At 45.5% G+C, this 19,933-nt stretch overlaps 2 protein-coding genes across 3 annotated transcripts in view; one reads left to right on the top strand and one right to left on the bottom strand.

The window, feature by feature from the left end:
- Reep4 (receptor accessory protein 4) overlaps nucleotides 1-19,933 on the top strand; it is an 816,909-nt gene that overhangs the window by 702,399 nt on the left and 94,577 nt on the right. The window lies entirely within an intron of this gene.
- Nucleotides 5,058-9,877, bottom strand: Polr3d (RNA polymerase III subunit D). Of its 2 annotated transcripts, none has more exons than XM_051195432.1 (9): nucleotides 9,766-9,877; nucleotides 9,387-9,556; nucleotides 8,769-8,812; nucleotides 7,736-7,887; nucleotides 7,469-7,593; nucleotides 6,830-6,998; nucleotides 6,231-6,496; nucleotides 5,916-6,068; nucleotides 5,058-5,775 (listed from the first exon to the last, which is right to left on the bottom strand). In XM_051195432.1, the coding sequence occupies exons 2-9, from the start codon at nucleotides 9,549-9,551 to the stop codon at nucleotides 5,653-5,655; spliced, it is 1,197 nt and encodes a 398-aa protein (XP_051051389.1). In that variant the 5' UTR covers nucleotides 9,552-9,556; nucleotides 9,766-9,877; the 3' UTR covers nucleotides 5,058-5,652. The 2 variants fall into 2 exon arrangements, with proteins under 2 accessions (XP_051051389.1, XP_051051390.1); XM_051195433.1 differs by lacking the exon at nucleotides 9,766-9,877 and adding an exon at nucleotides 8,048-8,105 and having other exon boundaries at nucleotides 9,387-9,473.

Genomic DNA, 19,933 nt, shown 5'->3' with positions numbered 1-19,933 from the left:
TGGCTGTGCAGTTGGGTGGCAAGCCTCTGAAGTCCTCCTTCCTGTCTCTTGTTGCTTGACCTTATCACTTCTGTCAGCTAGTTGCTGGGCCAGACTCCTGACCACAGGTGAATTTAGTTTAATCCCACACATCTTTGCATCATTAAACATGTTTTAGAGCATAAACCAAAGTCATATACCTTAAAATAAATTCTACAACAGCCTTGAGCTTGAGGCTAACATTGAACTTCTGATCATCCTACCTCTATCTCTGGAGTGCAGGGATTATAGGCATATACTAGCACACTGTTTATGAAGTGTTGGGAATAAAACCCAGCACTTTGTGCATGCAAGTCAAGTGTCTTATCAGCTGAGCTACATCCACAGCCTGCCCCCCCCCCCTTTTTATTCTGGATTTTCATAGTTGCATTGCATCCAAAACTAGCCTGGAATTCACTATGTAGCCCAAACAGGCCTTCAACTTGCAGCAATCCTCCTGCCTCAGTTTCCCAAGTGCTTCGATTACAGGTACTATGCCTGGTTGGCAGTTTAACTTTTATTAGCTGTGATTGGGTCTGTGCAGTAACAGCTTGTGCATGTGGAACATGGGTCCTTTAGCTGTGGGTCCTCAGTCTATGGTGGTGGGTGTGCTATCATGTCTAGGGCACAATGAATCCAAGTAACAAAGGTGGCAACCAAGGAGGTACAGCTTCAGCCTGTGACAATTCTAGTTGGTTTCAGAGAATGAACCTTCACTATGGGCATCAATATGATTGACCCAAGGGGTTCTATCAGCTTGGTTTCCATGTTTCATGGTTCCAAGAAGGGGAATCTCTAACCTGCCAGTCTGTAGTTTTCCAAATGGCACCAAACACACAGGCTAATGTAAACAGTTGGAGTCAGTAAAAATAGCATTGGCCAGTGCTGTGAGAACAGCTTTGAGTTCTGTCCACTGAGTGCAGCAAACACATCCATTTTCCATGCCACACATCTGGTGAGGATGCTGCCACAACAGCCCTTGGGAACACCGCTGGTTTCAGCTTAGCAAACATCGGTGAACCAGGGCCTGGTATATAAGGAAACCTCTGTGAATTGGGAGCTTCATGAGTCACCGGCTTTGCTTTGGGCTGTGGAACAGAGGACAAATTTTACCAAAGGGACAACGGCTCCCAACCCCCATATCAACAGAGCTGAACATCAGGCCAGCATACTGCAATACACTGTAGTCCTGTGACACGAAAGGCTGGTTAGGCCCTATTCACATGCTAGATGCCTCCCTCAAAAGGGGAATAGCTGTTATGAGGCCTTGATGAGTACAAGTTGGGTCACTCTGCTAAGTGATTTTTTTAATTAATTATGTATGTGTGTGCATATACCATGGCACATATCAGAGAATTACACAATTGGGAAGGTACGTCCCAGGGATTAAATTTAGACATGAGGCTGGACAACAAGTCCCTTCTCCACTGAGACACAGCACCACCCTCAACCCAGGAGTTCAGTTTCAATGAGAACCTAGAAGCAATCTCAAGAGTTGTTTTCAAAAGGGTTGTCAGCTGAGTGTGGTGGTATACGACTCTAAACCCAGCTGAGGCAAATGAGCAAGATTAGGAGTTTAAGGCCAGCTTTTTCTGACAGAAGTTGAAAGCAAACCTGAGTTACATTAAAAACAATACAAACAAAAAACGTACCAGTTTTAAAAGGAAAAAAAGAGATTATCCACACCCTAGGAGCAGCAAATCCCAACCCCACCATAGAACCACCTCCCTATGGAGGCTACTTCTCTTTAGCCATGCTACAGTCAGCAAAGGGCCAACCAAAGACTTCAGTTATCTCACAGTAACCATTAGGGTTGTGGGGTCCCAAAGACAGGAGCACAAGTCTATACAAAGCTACTTCTACCTGCCATGATTTCTTTGACATTTATGAGCACATGTGACACATTAATGGAAAACAGTGTACTGTTTGAACACCCACAAGGGAAAGCCACAAAGCAGTACACGGAACCTGCTCAAAGCCCAACCCACAGGGTTGGCCTCACCCTTTCTTCTTCCTGGAAGAGGGAAGGACATTATAGTTGGGCTAGTTTTCACACACATTTGCTTAGAGATGTAGGTGTTGACTAGGACACAGGCAATTTGCACATAATAGTTATTTCTTGATTCTTTCAACCAGAACTTAACTTAACTGGCTGTTATGTGCATGAAACTATTCTATGTACTAAAATATTGCCTATGCACAAGATTCAACTGTGCTCCACAGTCATATTCTAGTAGTAATATCAGCTAAAAAGTTAAAGTGTCACCGGGTGACAAATGGCATAGAGTAAGGGTACCAGAAATGTGAGTTCCCTTTTTGTCTTCTCTGAAATAAAGCCTTGTGTAGCCTAGGTACCCTCTGGCTCCAGTGTCCTAAGTGCTGGCCACAAGGGGAGAGCACAGAACTTGAGTTTGCTAATTTACATAGAGTAGCCGGGGAGTCTCAGACAACCAAAGTTTCAGAAATAAAACTTAGAAACATCTGGGGAAGGTTGAGTCTAGACTTGGGGGAGGGGGAAGGTGCAGCCCACACACGTGATATGGCAGCAAGGTCTGCGTGGCTGAAGTGGAATAACTCAAGAGATTTGAAAAGGATGCAGATATCATAGGAGGGTTCCGTGCCTTTTTATGATTATGAAAAACTGGCTTAATAAGAACTTGCTGACCACAAGTGTCTGCTACTGCCATCTATCTATCTGGTACTCAAATTCTTTACTTTCATTCTAATTTAAAAGCAACATGGTGGGGGGAGTGGGACTGCAGAGATGGCTCAGAGATGAAGAGCGCTTATTCTTGCGGTAGTCCTGGGTGTGGTTCCCAGCACCCATGTGGCTCACAACCATCCATAACTCATGCTCTCTTCTGACCTCCACAGACACCAGGCATGCACTCGGTACACATATATCTTTTTTAAAAAATTAAAAGCAAACTAGGGAGCTGGGTAAAAGGACTTGCTGAACTTCATAACTTGAATTCTATCCCCAGAACCCATGTTAAAGCAGCAGCCGGGCCCAGCTGTGGTGGCGGTGGCACACACCTTTAACCCCAACACCCAGGAGACAGGGGCAGGTGAATCTCTTGAGTTTGAAGCCAGGACAAATCAAGTTCCAGGACAGTCAAGGGTACACAAAGAAACTGTCTCGAGAAACAAAAACATAAAAACAGCAGAAACAAGAGATCCAGTATCAACAGGTAAAAAGTTGAGAGCTGAATCCTAAAGTTGTCTTCTAACCTTCAAATGTATGAACCCCCAACTCACACAAAATAATCTTTTCAATTTAAAAAAGCAACACCATATAAAAAGAGCTATGGTGATAACATTCTTTTGAAAAAAATCAAGTAAAATAAAGTGAGTGAGGACAAGTGATTTTTTTCTCCTCCTCCAGGTAACTCGTGGAGTTGAAGGCAACCGCAAGCCTGTCTGAAAAGTCTATTGAAGTCGCTTACACAAAGAAATGAACAAGTCTATAGTTCTTTCTGTTTCTAACACAACATATATACACACAGATGCAGGTAGTAATACATTTGCATTCATTTGCACTCTTGTATGAACTGCCTTCCCACCCCCTGTTATTTGCACATATTTGCTGGTAGAAATGGATGCTTCCCTTCAGAGGCTCAGCCAAGAGAGCAGACTTGCCTCACTTCCCAGCCTTGTATCCATGGATGAGCTCTCTAACTGGTGCATCTGGAACCTAGAAACAGGTGGTGAGAACTGACACAGTCAAAAGCGTCGATGTTAAACCATTTCAAACAGTGAAGTAAGTACAAAGGTGTTAGACGCTCTTTTGGGAAGATTCAAAGAACTCAAAGGTGCCCATGGTCACTGCACACCTGTAATTAAAGCACCCAGGAAGCTGGGGACAGGGTTGAGAATCTGAGACCAGACTGAGCTATATAGAGAAATTGTATAAAAAAAAAAAGGGGGGGGGGGCTTTCCAAAGAACTATGGATTGCAAAATAGCAAATATCTACAGACACAAGGTCAAAAGAGGAGAGTTCTGAATCACAACAAAGGATCCCACAGAGACTCAAGGGCAGTACATCAGCTATTTAAAAGGACAAAGGCCTGGAGCCCAGAGCTATCAAAGCTGCCTTAGACCAGACAGGATTTCCATGTCACACACTCCCAAGGAACCCTTTCCTCCTGTTCTTTATGAAGACTAATCCCTTGACCCAACAGAAAGGATATGAGCTTTTGGTTCCAGGATAATGGGGCCACTAAAGATTCAATCTCTTCACACAGCTGATTGGGCAGCCTGAGAGGCTCTGTAGGAAAAGCCCCTGTGGTGTTCAATAAACAGATTAGAGGAGGTGAAAGGAAGAGAGAGAGGTACCCAGAGGTTCTAGGGCCACCTGGCTGCCCTCTCTGAGTCTGGGAGTCATCAGTATAGATGCTACCTGCTAAGACAATGGCAGGGGAGCGCTCCAACTCGAAAAGGCCTCAGCCCTACTGACAAGGGAGGAAGAGATGTTCTTCCAGGCACTGAACACAGTACAATTAACCCACGAAGGAAGAAGACAGGTAGCAGTTAATGCCACCAAGGTTGTTTGTTATTTTAAGCACTACTGGATGTAGTGCAATGGGAATTCTGTGGCCAGATGTTTCTTTTGAAAAATACCTTTATGGAAGTCAGTCTACCGGCCACTCATCACAGGAGAGTAAGTCTCTGCCCACTTCATCACCTAAAGGCCTCTGAGGGTAACAGAAGGAGCCTCTAATTTCTTCCAACAGAAACTCCAATAGGAAGCAGGTAGCTAAGACAGTGACAGTAGGGGATAAAAGGTACAGAAGAGCTGACATGAACATTCACTACATCAGCCTGGAGTGGGAATGAGATACAGAGTAAGGATCACGGGCTGGGTGTTGAGGCTCAGCGGTAGAACATTTGTCTAGCATGGGGGGGGGGAGAGAGAGAGGAGAGAGAGAGAGAGAGAGAGAAGTAAAGAGCAATGAAGTCACAAAAGCAGGGATGTGAGCAGAACCAGTTACTCCTTCAGAGTATGATGCTCATTTGTTTGGAAAACAACAAAGCAAAGGAAAGGGAAACTAACATTTATTGATGTATGCCTGGAATTGTGCAAGGAGTTCCCAGCTACAACATTCCACTTGATCCTCACACCAACCCTGTGAGGTAGGTATTATTCTCCTGTTTGTCAGATGAGGAATATGAGGCTCAGAAAGGTTAGGTAGTTTGTTTAAGCATAGAGCCAGTGAGCTGGGACTGCGTCTTAAGTCTCAAACTCTACCCCTATTCTTTCCTACCTGCTTCAACACCTCCCCTTCCCATCCCTGTAGCCCATGGTTCCCAACAGGAAGCCTGCCCCATCCTACCTTGGGAGGATGCAGTCAGTAGTGGGGATTAAGACATAAATAAAAAATAAATTAACAGGGTCAAGTCCCCAGCAGCGAGAATGTACGTTCCGTCCTCATGCTGTGGGAAGGTCACTGTGCCATTCACAGCTGCTGGGGGTAGGAAGTGCAGCATAGGCCCTAATCGGGAGAAACTGGAACTACAGCTGCCACAGTGGGTGGGCTAAACAGGTCCCCTCCTGGGCTGCATGGATTTGAGAACAAAACGTCTGGAGCAGGCAGCAGTCGTGGGCAGTCACTGTCCTCCTCCATCTGTTCATTTCACCGGTGTTTGTGATCCAAGAGGGATTCAAAATCGGGAGAACATACAAGTTTGTGCTTCACATGTCCCAGGACTGTCATCTCCCCTGTCCTGCTGTCTCCAAGGCCCACAGACACCAGTTCCTGCCATTCAATAGAGACACCAGTGAGGGCCACATACCCAACTCAGCTCTCAGTCCTATGACCCACTAGTTCCCCCCACAGCCTCAACACCAGCTACTTAATACTTCCCAAAGTCTCTCCCTGGCCCACAGGGGTCGCACCTGCAGGAAAGAGCAGGTTGTCCCCATGGTCACATCCAGGGTCACCTTGCCCAGGAGGAGCTGTACCTTCCCCGATTTTCGGATGAGCAGCTTGCCCACTTGACCCTCTGTCAGGTCAGCCAAGGTACAAAAATTCTCTGCCAATCGGGCTTCCTGCAGAGAGAAGCAGTAGACAGACAATGGGCAACAACTTTCATGAAGGAACCCCATTCCATTTCCCAGGGAGAGAGGCATAGGCAGCAGAAGATGCTGCAGCAAGGGCTGTGCTCTGAGCTATCAGCCTGGAATCTCCCCAGAACTCGTTCTTGAGCATACCCGGTCTTTTTCCTGCTTTATGACTACCATCTGTCCGTCCTCGCCCTGCACCTCTGTCTTGATAGGCTTGATGTCCTGAGTGGGCGGCTGCCCAGGGAGGGTATCAGGCAGCTGAAGGAACAGCAGTTCTTCATCCTTCGCAAGGCTCAACTCCCTGAGCAGCTCTGCAACAGACACGTCCTTCGGGAGACCAGGAGTCTTCCTGGCTGCTTTGGGAGGGGCCTTTGTCTTGGCCTCCTCTTCTTCATCCCGTGGTTCCTCTTTCACTGCCCAAAGTGACATAAAGGAAAAGACGTCAAGTAGCCACCCACCAAGCCAGCTCACTGTTCCTTCAAACCCATGTGTTCTTCCGTTGTTCAGCCAAGAGGCTGGGGATGCCAGTTATAAAGAGGAGAAACAAAGAAATGCAAGAAGCATGTGACTTCTCTAGAATGGGACGGCTGAGGCCAAGTGTACTGACATGCAATGACATGTGAACTCTGAGGAGAGTCTGTCTTTGTTTCGTGCCTACACTTCTGAGTGGGAATGAAAAGCGGTGATGGTGAACAGCAGTCTTGGAGGTGACTGATGCGAGGGCTCCTGGGTACAGGCAGGGATACCTTTCACAGAAGGCACATCCACTTCCATGTCTTCTTCCTTGGGGCCAGCTGGGAAAGGCTTAACGTCTGGCTCTTCACTCTCCTCTTTAAAAAGCCACCCTGAGTGAGCCAATGGCAGTTGCACTGGCATGTTCCGTGTGTCGTTCTTTAGCCCCGGGTCATCAATGAACTGCCAAAGAGTTGAAGTCACACAGAATGTCAGCATATATGCCCAGGTCACAGTCCACTACTTGTCTCTTACGTGTGTGTGTGTGTGTGTGTGTGTGTGTGTGTGTGTGTGTTACTAGGGACTAAATCTAAGGCCTCACAGATGGAGACACCACTCTGACCAATGAATGAACTACATCCCCAGTCCCACTCTAGTATTTCTGTAACCAAAAGCTCCAGGACACCAGTGAGCCCTGCATTGCCAGACCTGGCTCCCTAAAAGCCCGCTTTAACAGCTACAAAGAAGCCTGTCTGTTGTGGAATATCACATCGATAAAGAGAAACAGGTTAGCATACATTATAAGAGCTAGTGAGACAGGGCTAAATTAAGGCTGAGCACTCATCACTAATAGAAAGTCTCCGTGTCGTGATTTGAGGGCTGGTAGTCTGAGAAAGCCTGCTGCACCTGTCCCCCAGGCTCCTGGTACCTACATCATCTTTCTCCAGCATCCGCAGGATCTGCTTGGTTTCTTCATCTGTTTCCCTCTTCTCTTTTTTGATGTTGATGATATGAGAAGGTCCCATGTCTGACATATCCACTGTCTTATCCCAGTTCCCTATGGGAAATCATACTGTTCACTAGGGATAAATAAGGAAGACCGCAACAGCAAGGAAAACCAAATTGGGTATGGAGAATTCCATTGCTCTGCCTTCTCTGGCAACCTCAACTGAAATCCAGAATTGATCCCTTCTGGGTACCTTTTTTTTTCATCATTTCTGCAGGGCCCTGCTCGAAGATAGAATGGGACTGGATCACTTCTGGGCGGCCACGTCCCCGTCCATGACCCTCACGTTGGCGGTCTCTCTCCCGCTCACGCTTTTCCTTCTTCATAGCTACTTCTTCCTTTGGTCTGGAAGTGAGAACAGATAAAAGGGTCTGCTCAGAAAACTAACCCTCCTTGCCCACCCCATTTTACCCAACTGAGCTGAGTTTGTGAGTCAGGAATAATATCATGAGAAGGGGAACCCAATCCTTTACTGGAGCTTTTCTTTCATTTCCCTTTACTTTACCTTCCTGCCCAAAATGTGGGATTTTTGTTCTGTTTTTCACTGCCTGAAAACAGAAAGGCTGGAACAAAAGAGGATCTTAAGGGCAAGTGTGAAGATCTTAGCCCCACCTTAACCTTAGCGGTATTTGAAGGTAGCCTAAACTCTAAGAGCTAGATGGTTGTCCAGCCCCTCAAGTTTTCCTTCCCTCTCCTCTCCTCCATTTCTTTCTCCCCTCAGGTATTCTCTGCCATGTGTTCACTGTCCCACCATAGACCCCAAAGTGAAAAGAATCCCTTGATCATGGACTAAAATCTCCAAAACTTTGTGGTTCAAAATAAAACTACCCTCTCTGGAAGTTGATTATCTCAGCTATTTATTACATTTTTAAAAAGAAGAAAATAAACCTCTAATACAAAGTACCTTGGAAGCAAGCAGATCTCTGAGTTCTAGGCCAGCCTGGTCTACAGAAAAGAGTTCCAGGATATGCAGGGCCAAGTAGAGAGACCCTGTCTAAATAACAAACTGTGCCTCTACCTAATCTGTGACCTGTAGACCAGGTCACTGTAGACCAGGCTGGGCTCCAACTCACAGAGAACTGCCTGCCTGTGCCTCTGGAGTACTAGGATTAAAAGTGTATACCACAGCCACCTAGCATAAATTAAAATTTCTGAGCCACACACCTAATTACTTCCCCAACGTCATAGCAATACAGGGTAAGAATCCATTAGTCCTAGCTACTTACTCTTCTTTGATCTTCCGACTGATGATGTTTGGGGTGAAGGTTTTCTGAAAAGTAAAATACCAGTCAGCTGCACTGGGGAAAACAATTCTGGGAAGGCTTAGACAGACAGATCTGTCAGCACTCACGAATGGATGACATGGCATACTATTACCACAGTATCCAAGGCAAAGCTAAGTAGTTTTAGTCTTGTGTCACTCTGCTTTTCCCTTTCAAAGCTATTCATTACATCTACAGTTATGTACATAATGGGAGAGGACAAGGAGCAGCTAAGGTCATGCCTACAAGTCATCACATACTAGATTAGTACTTCTGGTACTAATCCAGAGTTCTGCCAGAGTTCTGAACACTCAAAATTACAAGTAAAGCTTATGGCTGCCTGACTTTCATGAGATTTTTAAAGGTGTCCTAAACACAAGAAGCACTTTTTTACGTCCTGAATTAACTAGCTTCTCTAGCCTGTAATTGCATGTGAAACCATCTCAGCACCTCGACTTGAAGGTCTCCTTAGAGATTGGCACGTCGCCAGGGACACTGTAGGCCCTACAACATCGGGAGTTACATCCCTACGTCTTGGAACTGATGGTATTTGGGTTTCTGTACAAACAAGCTCGCAGGTACCTTCTTGACTCCGCCAAGGGTCAGGTCCCGGGAGCGAATGGAGGGAAGGCGGCCCGGCGTAAGCGGGGGTGCGGGCCGCCGGCCGATCAGTCCCCGACCCCCAGAGAGAAGGGGTCGTGGCCCTCCAGGATTGCTGGGCTCGCCCGCGGCGTTTCCTTCCGACATGGTGCCTGCAGGAAAATGGGAAACGAAGTGACTCCAAGGGCTGGACGCGCGGACCCCGGGCGGAACCCCACCCACGTGGCCTCCCGCCCCCCCCCCGTCCGTGCGTCGCTCTCGCTGCAGCTCCTCCCCGTCCCACGTGGCGAGGCTCCCCGGGGCGCCCCACCTCTAGCTTTGGACTGGCCACATGCCCTCTTCCCGGGACCGCCTGACGCACCTGCGCTGGAGCTCCACGCCGAATGTCACGACCTCACCCCCGATACGACCCACCACAGGCACCTGCTCTCCCCGCCAGGCGGAAGTCTGCGTGGCAGGGACCGGGCGCTGCCATCTTGGCCCGGAACGGAAGTGACATCAAAGGGGCGGGACCGGACCATAGTATTTATCCGGCGGCGCCTCGCTTCCCTCCGCCTTCTCTTCCCGGTTCTTCCCGGAGTCGGGAAAAGCTGGGTTGAGAGGGCGAAAAAAAAAAAAGATGAAGGGCTGGAATATGCGCTATGCCGCGGTGTGCCTCGTGGGGGCGTGTCTTGACCCCTGCACGGAGAGGAGGCGTGGTCCTCGGGGTGGGTGGTGGGGTTCCTAGGTCGCCTACCTGCTGTGTGTGGAGTCCCCACTGCTAGCCTCTGGAGGCAGTGGGGTCACCGCTCCCGGCGGGGCTGGGGCTGCCTGCAGCTTATCTGCGTTGACCTTGGAGTTGTCTGGACCTTGTCCTTGGCTCGCCAGCGCCTTCCCTTGGGTACTGGAGTGTGTCACCCTTAACGAAGCTGGGCAGAGCAGCCAGTAGTTCTCACTCACCTGGGCTCTTGACTGCTTGGTCATAGTCTGGAAAGAGGCTGGAACTGAAGTCTGCGTTTCAAGTGGAATATGGGGGTATGTGTGTGGGGTGTTTGTTTATTTTAAAATGACCCTACTGTGTTACTCTATCTGGTCTGGAATTTAAGTAGACCAGGCTGACCCCGAACTTGTACTTGTCCTCCTCAGTGCTGGGATTACAGGTGTGCACTACCAATCCAAGCTGAAAAGACTTTTATGGAAAGGGATAGTTGTAATTTAATCTGGAAAAAAAAAAAAAAAAGTCCTGTAATGTTACACCCCAACAACCCCCAATCGAATAAAAACAGTAGCAACGTTATGTAGTTCTGGGGAAGGAAACTATTCCCGCTAGAATTCCATGAACTGCTAGTATTAAAATATTTGTGGTGTACTGTCATATTGTGCCACATATTGTTTCCTTTGTTGGTGTCAAGTGACTAATGGGAGGATATAATTTATCTGTTTCTCTGATTAGGCATTTCATTTATATAGATATTCCTTTGTAAATAACTGTAGTGTACATTGGATACATTCAACCTTTTTGTTTTCTTTTAGACTATATGCCTAGGAAAGAGAAGATGTGCATTTTAAAGTAAGTTTGGAGGTCATACATATGCAGTTATTTTTAAAAAGAGAAAGAAAGGAAAGGAAAGCGAACAAACTGATTTGGAGAGCCAGTCATGTTGGTGCATGCCTGTAAACCCAGCGCTTAGGAGGCAAAAACAGGCGGGTCTCTGCATTCAGTCCAGCTGGGACTACAAAATAAAATCCTGTTTCTTATGATGATTATAATTGATGGTGGTGATGGTGATGATGGCAGAGATGCAGCAGAGAGAGCCCAAATTCTGTTCCCGTTGTTCCCCCCCAGTAGTGAGATCTAGCACTTACATCAAAACCAGAATATTGACATTTTTGCAGTCATGGTACAAGACATTTTCAACACTACAGGAATCCCTGTAGCTGCCCTTTTAGATACAACCTCCCTTACTGCTGAGCCTTCTTTTCTCCCACTCCTCCCACCACTAATCTGTTCTCCCTTTCTTCTTCTTTTTTTGCTTTTGGTTTTTCTAGACCGGGTTTCTCTGTATATCCCTGGCTGTCCTGGAACTCGCTCGGTAGACCAGGCTGCCCTTGAACTCAGAGATCCCCCTGCCTCTGCTTCCCAAGTACTGGGATTAAAGCCATGTGCCATCACCGCCCAGCTATTCTCCATTTCAAAAATATTCTAGGCCAGGTGATGGGGGTACATGCCTTTATTTCCAGCACTCAGGAGGCAGAGGCAGGCAGATTGCTGTGAGTTCAAAGCCAGCCTGATCTACAGAGCTAGTTTCAGGACACCTAGGGCTATTACACAGAGAAATCCTGTCTCAAAAAACAAAACAAAATTCTAAAAATGGAATCATACAATATGTGACTTGCTTTGTTATTGTTGAGACAGGGTCTTACCATGTACCCCTGGTTGACCTGCAATTCAATATAGGGACAAGGCTTGACTTCTAATTTACTGAGATCTGTCTGCCTTTGCCTCCCCAGAGCAAGAATTACAGGAATGTGTCATCATGTTCAGCTTCTGTGGCTACTTTTGGTTTTTTTGAGACAGGATTTCTCTGTAGCTTTGGAGCCTGTCCTGGAACTTGCTCTGTAGACCAGACTGGCCTCAAACTCATAGAGATTCACCTGCTGGGATTAAAGGCATCTGCCACTAATGCCTAGCTCTGTGGCTACTTTTCCATCCCCATAATTCTGTGGTGTTATCCAAGTGGTGTATATCAATGGTTTGTTTCTTTTTCTACTGAAAAGCTATGGTTTATTTACCCCATTCTTTGAAAAGTGTTTAGTTTGTGGCTATTACGAATAAAGTTTCTGTGAGAAAAATTACAAAATTTTGTGTAAGTAAAAATTTCCATTTCTCTGGAAGGAGTACACCTATTGATTTGTATGATTAATTTTGGGGGGAAAAAACAACAAACTGTCTTCCACAATGGCTAGACTATTTTTGATAAGTATTTTGTGGTTCATCATTGATACTACTAAATTGCTTTCAAAAAGTACTTGTACTAGAGGGCTGAAGAGATGCCTCCAAGATTAAGAACACTTGCTTTTGTTCCCAGCTCCCAACAGAGTCTCACAGCTGTCTATAATTCCATTTTCAGGCGATCTGGTACTCCTTTTTTTTTTTTTTTTTTTTTTTTTTTTTGGCCGTTCGGGGTACCAGGCAAGCTCAAAGTACACATGCATACATTTGAGCAAAAACACTCATACATGTAAAATAAGAATAAATAATAAATAAATCCCCTTTTTTAAAAGTACTATGCTAGCTGAGAGATGGTGATGCACGTCTTTAATCCCAGCACTCGGGAAGCAGAGGCAGGTGGAACTCTTGAGTTCAAAGCCAGCCTATGTGGTCTACAGAGTGAGTGCCAGGACTGTTACCCATGGAAACCCTGTCTCAAAAAACAAACAAAAGGTACTGTGCTAAAAATGGAAGAATAAAAATAGGGGAGGGCCTCATGGATCCCCACTCCTCTCTGAGGACTTTCCAGGTAGTTAAAAGTTGAGGGGGGAAGAGAAAAGATGTGTTTCTTCAGTGTGATCATTGGTAAGATGCTCATATTCCTGTAAATAGCCCTAATGAAGCTCATTGAATCATGTGCACAAATACAGAAAAGCAGAAGAGCAGCTAACTCAGAAGAGGACGAGGATTAGTAGGATAATATGTTGGCTAGTTTTATTTTAACTTGAGTCAAGCTAGAGTCATTGGAGAGGGGAGAGCCTCAGTTGAGAAAATGCCTCTATAAGCTTGTGCTGTAGGCAAGCCTGTAGATCATCTTCTTAATTAGTGATTGATGGGGGAGGACCCAGTCCATTGTGGGCAGTGTCACTGCTGGGCCAGTGGTCCTGGGCTCTACAAGAAAGCAGGCTGAGCACATCATGAGGAGTGAGCCAGTAGCAGCACCCCTCCATCAGCTCCTGCCTCCAGGTTCCTGCGCTGCTTGAGCTCCAATCCTGACTTCCTTTGATGGTGAACTATGGTGTGGAAGCATAGGCTGAATAAACTCTTACCTCCCCACATTTCTTTGGTCATGTGTTTTTATCACAACAATGGGTTACCCTAAGATAGACTGGGCGTGGGGGTGACAAGAGAGGACACGGAAGGAATGAATATAATCAAAATGTATAGTCAGTTCTCTTGCAATGATCATGGAATTTCCAGACAGAATGCAGATAATTACCATACTGTTTGTTTGAATAGGGTCTTCTGTTTCCTGGCTGAGCTCTAATTCATTAAGTAGCCATTTACCACCTTGAATTTCTGGTCCTGCTCTCTACCTCCTAAATACCGAGATTATAAGTTCATAGTTATTTTTCTATGGCTATGATGAAACACCGTGACCAAAGCAACTTGGAAAGGAAATGGTTTATTTGGCGTACATATCCTGAATCACAATCCATTGAGGGAAACTAAAGCAGGAACTCAAACAGTGCAGGATCCTGGAGACAGAAGCTGATTCAGAGGCCATGGAGGGGAGCTGCTTACTGGCTTGTTCTCTGTAGCTTGCTTAGCCTGCTTTCTTATAGAACCCAGAACCACCATCCCAGGAGTATCCCTACCCACAGTGGGCTGGGCCCTCTCTCATCAATCACTAAGAAAATGTCCCTATAGGCTTGCCTGCCTACAGCCTGATATTATAGAGGCATTTTTTTTTCAATTGAGGGTCCCTCCTCAGAAGATTTTAGCTTCTTTCAAGTTAACATAAAACTAGCCAGGACAGCCACTATACCTGGTTTATGAAAGTGGAACCCAGGAAGGTATGCATTCTAGGCAAGTTATCTTACCAGCTCAGCAACATCCCCAGCCATATCTTTGACATCATAGAGATTATTTTCTCACAGTGATTATTATATCTGGGGACTTTCTCTAGCTTTCCTTTAATTAAGCTAATAGACCCTGAACACTTTCTTCCTATACCTCTCTCTTCATCTCCCAAGGATTGAGGGCTAGATTCTTTCATCTATCCTCAATGGAACCTTATAAGTTATTTTTAGCTGAATCCTGCACAATGGATATGATCCTAGGAGACCTAGTTTTGTTCATAGTAACCTCTTATTGCATGTTATGCTCATGAAGGTCATAGTCAAGATAATCCTCATTCCTATTGATAAGTAATGAAAATAACATTGTTTGGGGAGTCTAAGGTTAGTCTGGGAAGTTATAACCAGATTCTGTTTAAAAACTACATGTCTGTGAGTTCTTAATGGGCATCAAAACAACATAATGAGTAAGAAATCTTTAAATACATATCCTTAAAATAAAAGGAATGTGTGGTATGAGAACAGTGTCCAAGTTCAAGCTGTGACTTGTTTTCTCTGTTATTTATCCTAATTCACTTGCTTCCCTCGAAGGTGGTTCGTTTACTGATTCCTCCTAATTTGCCATGAAGTCCTCAGGGTCCCATTCTGGCCCCATCCTGCCCCTTCCCTGACCATCCTTTTCCCTGCACCTTGTCTAGTTGATCTTGATCATGATTGTGTGAGTGTGGGCACATGAGTGCCACAGCATGAGTGTGAAGGTCAGAGAACGACTTCCAGGAAGCAGTTCACTCCTACCGCCTGTTCTGAGGAAATCGGGTCAGGCAAGTGTACTTTCTCCACTGAGCCATCTCCCCTACCCTGATCTGTTTCTAAGGAGACACCATATGCTTTCTCAGGGCTCCAGCAGAGAAGTCTCTAAGCCCCACATATGTATCTGTCTGTCCACACTGCCACTTGGGTCTCTGTTAGGCATCTGTGGTGGTTTGAATAGGTTTGGCCCTCAAAGACTCACGTGTTTGAATGTTTGATCCATATGGAGTGGCACTATTAGAAGGTGTGACCCTGCTGGGGTGGGTGTGGCCTTGTTGGAGGAGATGTGTCACTGGGAGTGGGCTCTGAGGTCTCAGGTGCTCAAGCCCCACCTAGTAGTGTGGCAGTCTTTTCCTGCTTCCTGTGGATCAAGATTAGGCAGAATTCTCAGCTCCTTTTCCAGCACTATGTGTTCCTGCATGCCACCATGCTTCTCTCCATGACAATAATGGACTGAACCTCTGAACTGTAAGCCAGCCCCAACTAAATGCTTTCCTTTATAAATCTGAAAAAAAAAAATTGCAGTGGTGATGTTGTCTCCTCACAGTAATAGAAACCCCAAGACAGCATCTAAAACCTAGGTCTACATCCAAACTGTAGATATTCCTGCAACTATTACAAAGTGGCCCCATTTTACTAAGTGGCAACTATGTCTGTCTAGATATTACATCAAAAATCTGCCCTCATCCCCACAGTGGGAATTGAAACCAGGGCCTGAGGTATGCTAGGCAGAGTGTATCTCCAGCCCAACATAAAAACTTGCCCTTGACTCCCTTCTCTCGTAGACTCCCTTACTATTATGCCAGCTTTTCTAGATTCTCCCAGAATCTTACCACACATCCTCACCTCTCTAGTGCTCACCACCATCACTTTTTATTATAGTAACTTCCTGCCTGAACTCCCAGATGGGTCTCCTGGTCTAGTCTCAACAGCACAGATGACATAGTTCCCATTAGATCACCACTGTGCTTAAACTTCCCAGTGGGTGCCTATTTTGGAAGAGCAGCTTTAAGATAGCCTCCCTGGCCTGGCATAAACTGGTTCTCCAAGCACACACTCTCTCTGGCCTCCTCCTGAGTCCCTCACTGATACTGTTCCTGGCCCAACTGGAACATACCTGGCCGTCTTCTGCTTGAGGAAGCATTCTCTTTCCCCTTAGAATGCTGCATGGACCCCTCCCTCCCTTGAGTCAGGTTCCCAGTCACTTTCACACAGATGCCTTCTTTGCTGGCCTTATTTAAAATTGTAAAACAAAACAAAACCCCTCCCCTGACTCCTATTTCCAGACTTATTTTTCTCTCTCACCATGAAACAGATTATAGCATCTACTTGTTTACCTGTCTGTCTTCTTCCTGCCAGGAAACAAGCCCCATGAGAGGAAGAATTTCTTGGGGGTGAGGAGGATGCCTGTCCCCTATTCCTCCTGCTTCTAACAGTGCCCAATAGACCTTTTAAAATGAATGAATGACTTCCAGTTTGTGCTGAGACTATGGTGCAAATCTGGCTGCGGATAGAAATATAAAGGTGGATTGTTTTGAGGAGGTAAATTTAACTCTGACACCATTCATGAAAAAGCCATTTTGGGTCTGGGGCAGGGGCAGGTGAGTAAAACCATTGTCTTACATACAAAAGTCCCTGAATTTGATTCTCCAGAGTCACAGAGATAAATACATAAATGCTATTTTTGAGTTATATTTTCATATTTTCTCTCTCTGACTCAAAATACTAGGATCAAACCTAGGACCTCATACAAGCAAGGGCTCAATGTTTGATCATTGGTAGTCGTGTGTGTTTCTAAATGTATAAATACAGCTTGCTTAGTCTGTATAATATTACTTGTATGTATGTTTTCAATTCTGACCATTTGGTTTTTTGTTATTTGTTTTGAGACAGGGTCTCTCTATATAACCATGGCAGTCTCGGAACTCTTTATGTAAACCAGACTGGCCTCAAACTCACAGATCTATCTGCCTGCTTCCCAAATTCTGGGACTAAAGGCGTGCAGCATCATACCTGACTTTTACCATTTGGTATTGAATAATAGATTGGTGTATTCTTACCTGGGGAAGACTACTTCTCCTTCTCTCACCATTCTTTAGTTGTTTCTAATTCTTTGTCTGGGGTTGAGAACCTCATGGACTTTCCCTGTTTCATGTTAGCATGTCTATTGATCAGGTCATATTTAGGCAGCCATGTTGGTGAGACTTCATGGATATAGCTTCGCTTACTTTCCTGTTCCTCTGACTCTCATAGTCTTTCTGCCCACTCTTCTACAATGATCCCTAAGTCTTCTGCACAGGAGTTGTGCTGTGGATGTATCAACTGGCACTGGGCTCCACAAGTGTATTTTGATCGATTGTGGGTTTCTAAGTGGTCCCCATCTATTGTAAAGAAAAATTAGCTTGATGAGAACTTGAAGAGAACTACACTTATCTGTAGGTGTTAGGGTAAGTAATTAGAATGTAGTTAGGGATTATGCTGCTTTAGTAAATTGGTGGTTGTAGACACTCCTCCAGGATCCATGACTTCACTAACTCCCAACAGTTAGCTGGGTTTCCAGGCCCAGACATTATTTCCCTCTTGCTGAGCTGGTCCAGTTGGTGAGCTTTTGGTCACCACCAAGGAATAGTGTTGACTACTGCACCCTTAGGGTTACTGTGCCAGGCTGATCATTGTGCTTCGTAGGTGTCTGTCATAGCTCTGAGTAGGACTGTTGGCTGCTTCCCTCCTTTGGAGGCTTGCATGGCCTTCTGGTACCATGAAGGCTAGTCCTCAGGGAGGAGACTTTCAGGATAGAGCCAGCCTGGGTCATCTGGGTCCTGTGTCCAAAGTGCATGGTGTCATCAGTAGCAGGGATTTATCTTTCAGAGTGTCTTAGTCAATGTTTTATTGCTGTGAAGAGACCCTGACCCCTGAAACTCTTATAAAGGAAAGTGTTTAATTGGGACTTGCTTACAGTTTCAGAGGTTTAATCCATTATCAGCATGGTGGCAGACATTGTTCTGGAGAAGGAGCTGAGAGTTCTACATCCAGATCTAAGGGCAGCAGGAAGAGAGAGCCACTAGGCCTGGCTTAGGACCCATGCCCAGTGACACACTTGCTCCAACAAAGGACAAACCTACTCCACCAAGTCCTCATCTTTTGAAGTAGTACCACTCTCTGATGACTAACCATTCAAATGTATGAGCCTATTGGGTCATTCTTTTCTTTTCCCTCTTTTTTAAATTTAAATTTGAAACAAGCCTTTTTCACATGTCAGTCCCAGTTCCCTCACCCTACCCTCCTCCCATGTCCCCCTCCCAACCCCCATTCCATGCCCTTTCTGCTCCCCAGGGAGGGGGAGGCCTTCCATGGGGAGTCTTCAAAGTCATATCATTTGGAGCAGGGCCTAGGCTCTCCCCCATGTCTCTAGGCTGAGAGAGTAACCCTCTATGTGGAATGGGCTCTCAAAGACCATTCATCTACTAGGGATACATACTGATCCACTACCAGAGACCCCATAGATTGCCCAGTCCTCCTAACACCCACATTTGGGGTCTTGGTCATCCTATCCTGGTTTCCCAGCTATCAGACTGGGGTCCATGAGCTCCCCCATGTTCAGGTCAACAGTTTCTGTGGGTTTCTCCAGCCTGGTTTTGACTCCTTTGCTCATCACTCTTCCCTCTCTTCAACTGGATTCCAGGAGTTTAGCTCAGTAGTTAGCTATGGGTGTCTGCTTCTCCTTCCACCAGCTCTAGGATGGCATATAAGGTAGTCACCAATCTCATTATCATGGAAGGGCATTTAAGGTAGCCTCTCCACTATTGCTTAGATTGTTAGTTGGGGTCATCCTTGTGGATCTCTGTACAATTCCCTATTGGTGGGAGGGGGGGCGCATTCTTATTCAAACCACTATACAGAGGCAGTATTTTTTTTTTTTTAAGTTAGCAACAAACTTGTGATCTTCCAGCCTCAGCCTTCTGAGTAGCTGTGCCACTAGGCCCAGTTCATTAATGTTGTTTATTAATTAATTATGAAAAGTGTAGCCACTGAGAGTTGCAGGATATCTAAATGCCATTTCAAACAGTCAAAGTTAGTGAGCAGCGGGAAACCTGTCTGCCGATTAGCGCAGTTCCCCTTACTCTCTCATTGCAGTCACAACTGAGTGAACAAGGGGCTTTGTTGGCTCATGGGATCTCCATACTCAGCTTACCTAGAAAGAAAAGCTACACATTTTGATTTCATAAAGTGCATAAGCAGTATTAAGACTGGAAGCTTGGGGCTGGTTACATGGCTGGGCATTTGAGACTACTTGATCTTGCAAAGAAGCCAGGTTCAGTTCCCAGCACACACATGGTGGCTCCCAGCCCCACTTACTTGTAGGTATACACATGTAGGTATGCATTCAGACAAAACACTCATAAATGCATCTAATTATTTTAAAGACTGGCTCTTCTATAGTGTATCAGACTCTGTATTTGCTGTCTAGAATGTAGTTATTGCTTTCAGATCTGAAACTGATACAACTTTTCTAACTTTGAGGCTGGGCCTGCTTTCCATTTTCCTGTCAGTTATGAGGTTGATGAATCAATCTCTCAAGTCTTCCTGCCGAATCACATGTCTGGCATGTGTCTTGGTGCTTAATAAGTGCCTTTGTTATTGTTGCAGTCTTGGCTTAGGTATAATGTTTAATGTGGAAACTTCCAACAATGCACAAAAGTAGAAGAAAATAGCTCATTAGCTCTCCAGGAGCCCAGCTTTAATTAACCACTCTTGTTTTATCTCAATCACCACCTACCAAGATTACTTTGAAACAAACCATATATAGTATGTTATTTATTTATAAAAATCACAATATATGTTTCTAAAGAATAAGGACTTTAAAAAATAACTACAAAATCAATACAAAGATGGAGAGATGGAGAGATTAAGAGTACTTGCTGCTCTTGGGAGGACCTGGCTTTGGTCCC

The sequence above is a fragment of the Phodopus roborovskii genome, unplaced genomic scaffold (assembly GCF_943737965.1).
Source record: "Phodopus roborovskii unplaced genomic scaffold, PHOROB, whole genome shotgun sequence".
Lineage (NCBI taxonomy): Eukaryota > Metazoa > Chordata > Mammalia > Rodentia > Cricetidae > Phodopus > Phodopus roborovskii.
The sequence above is the reverse complement of the archived record's forward strand: the minus strand, read 5'-3'. Positions and strand labels throughout refer to the sequence as shown.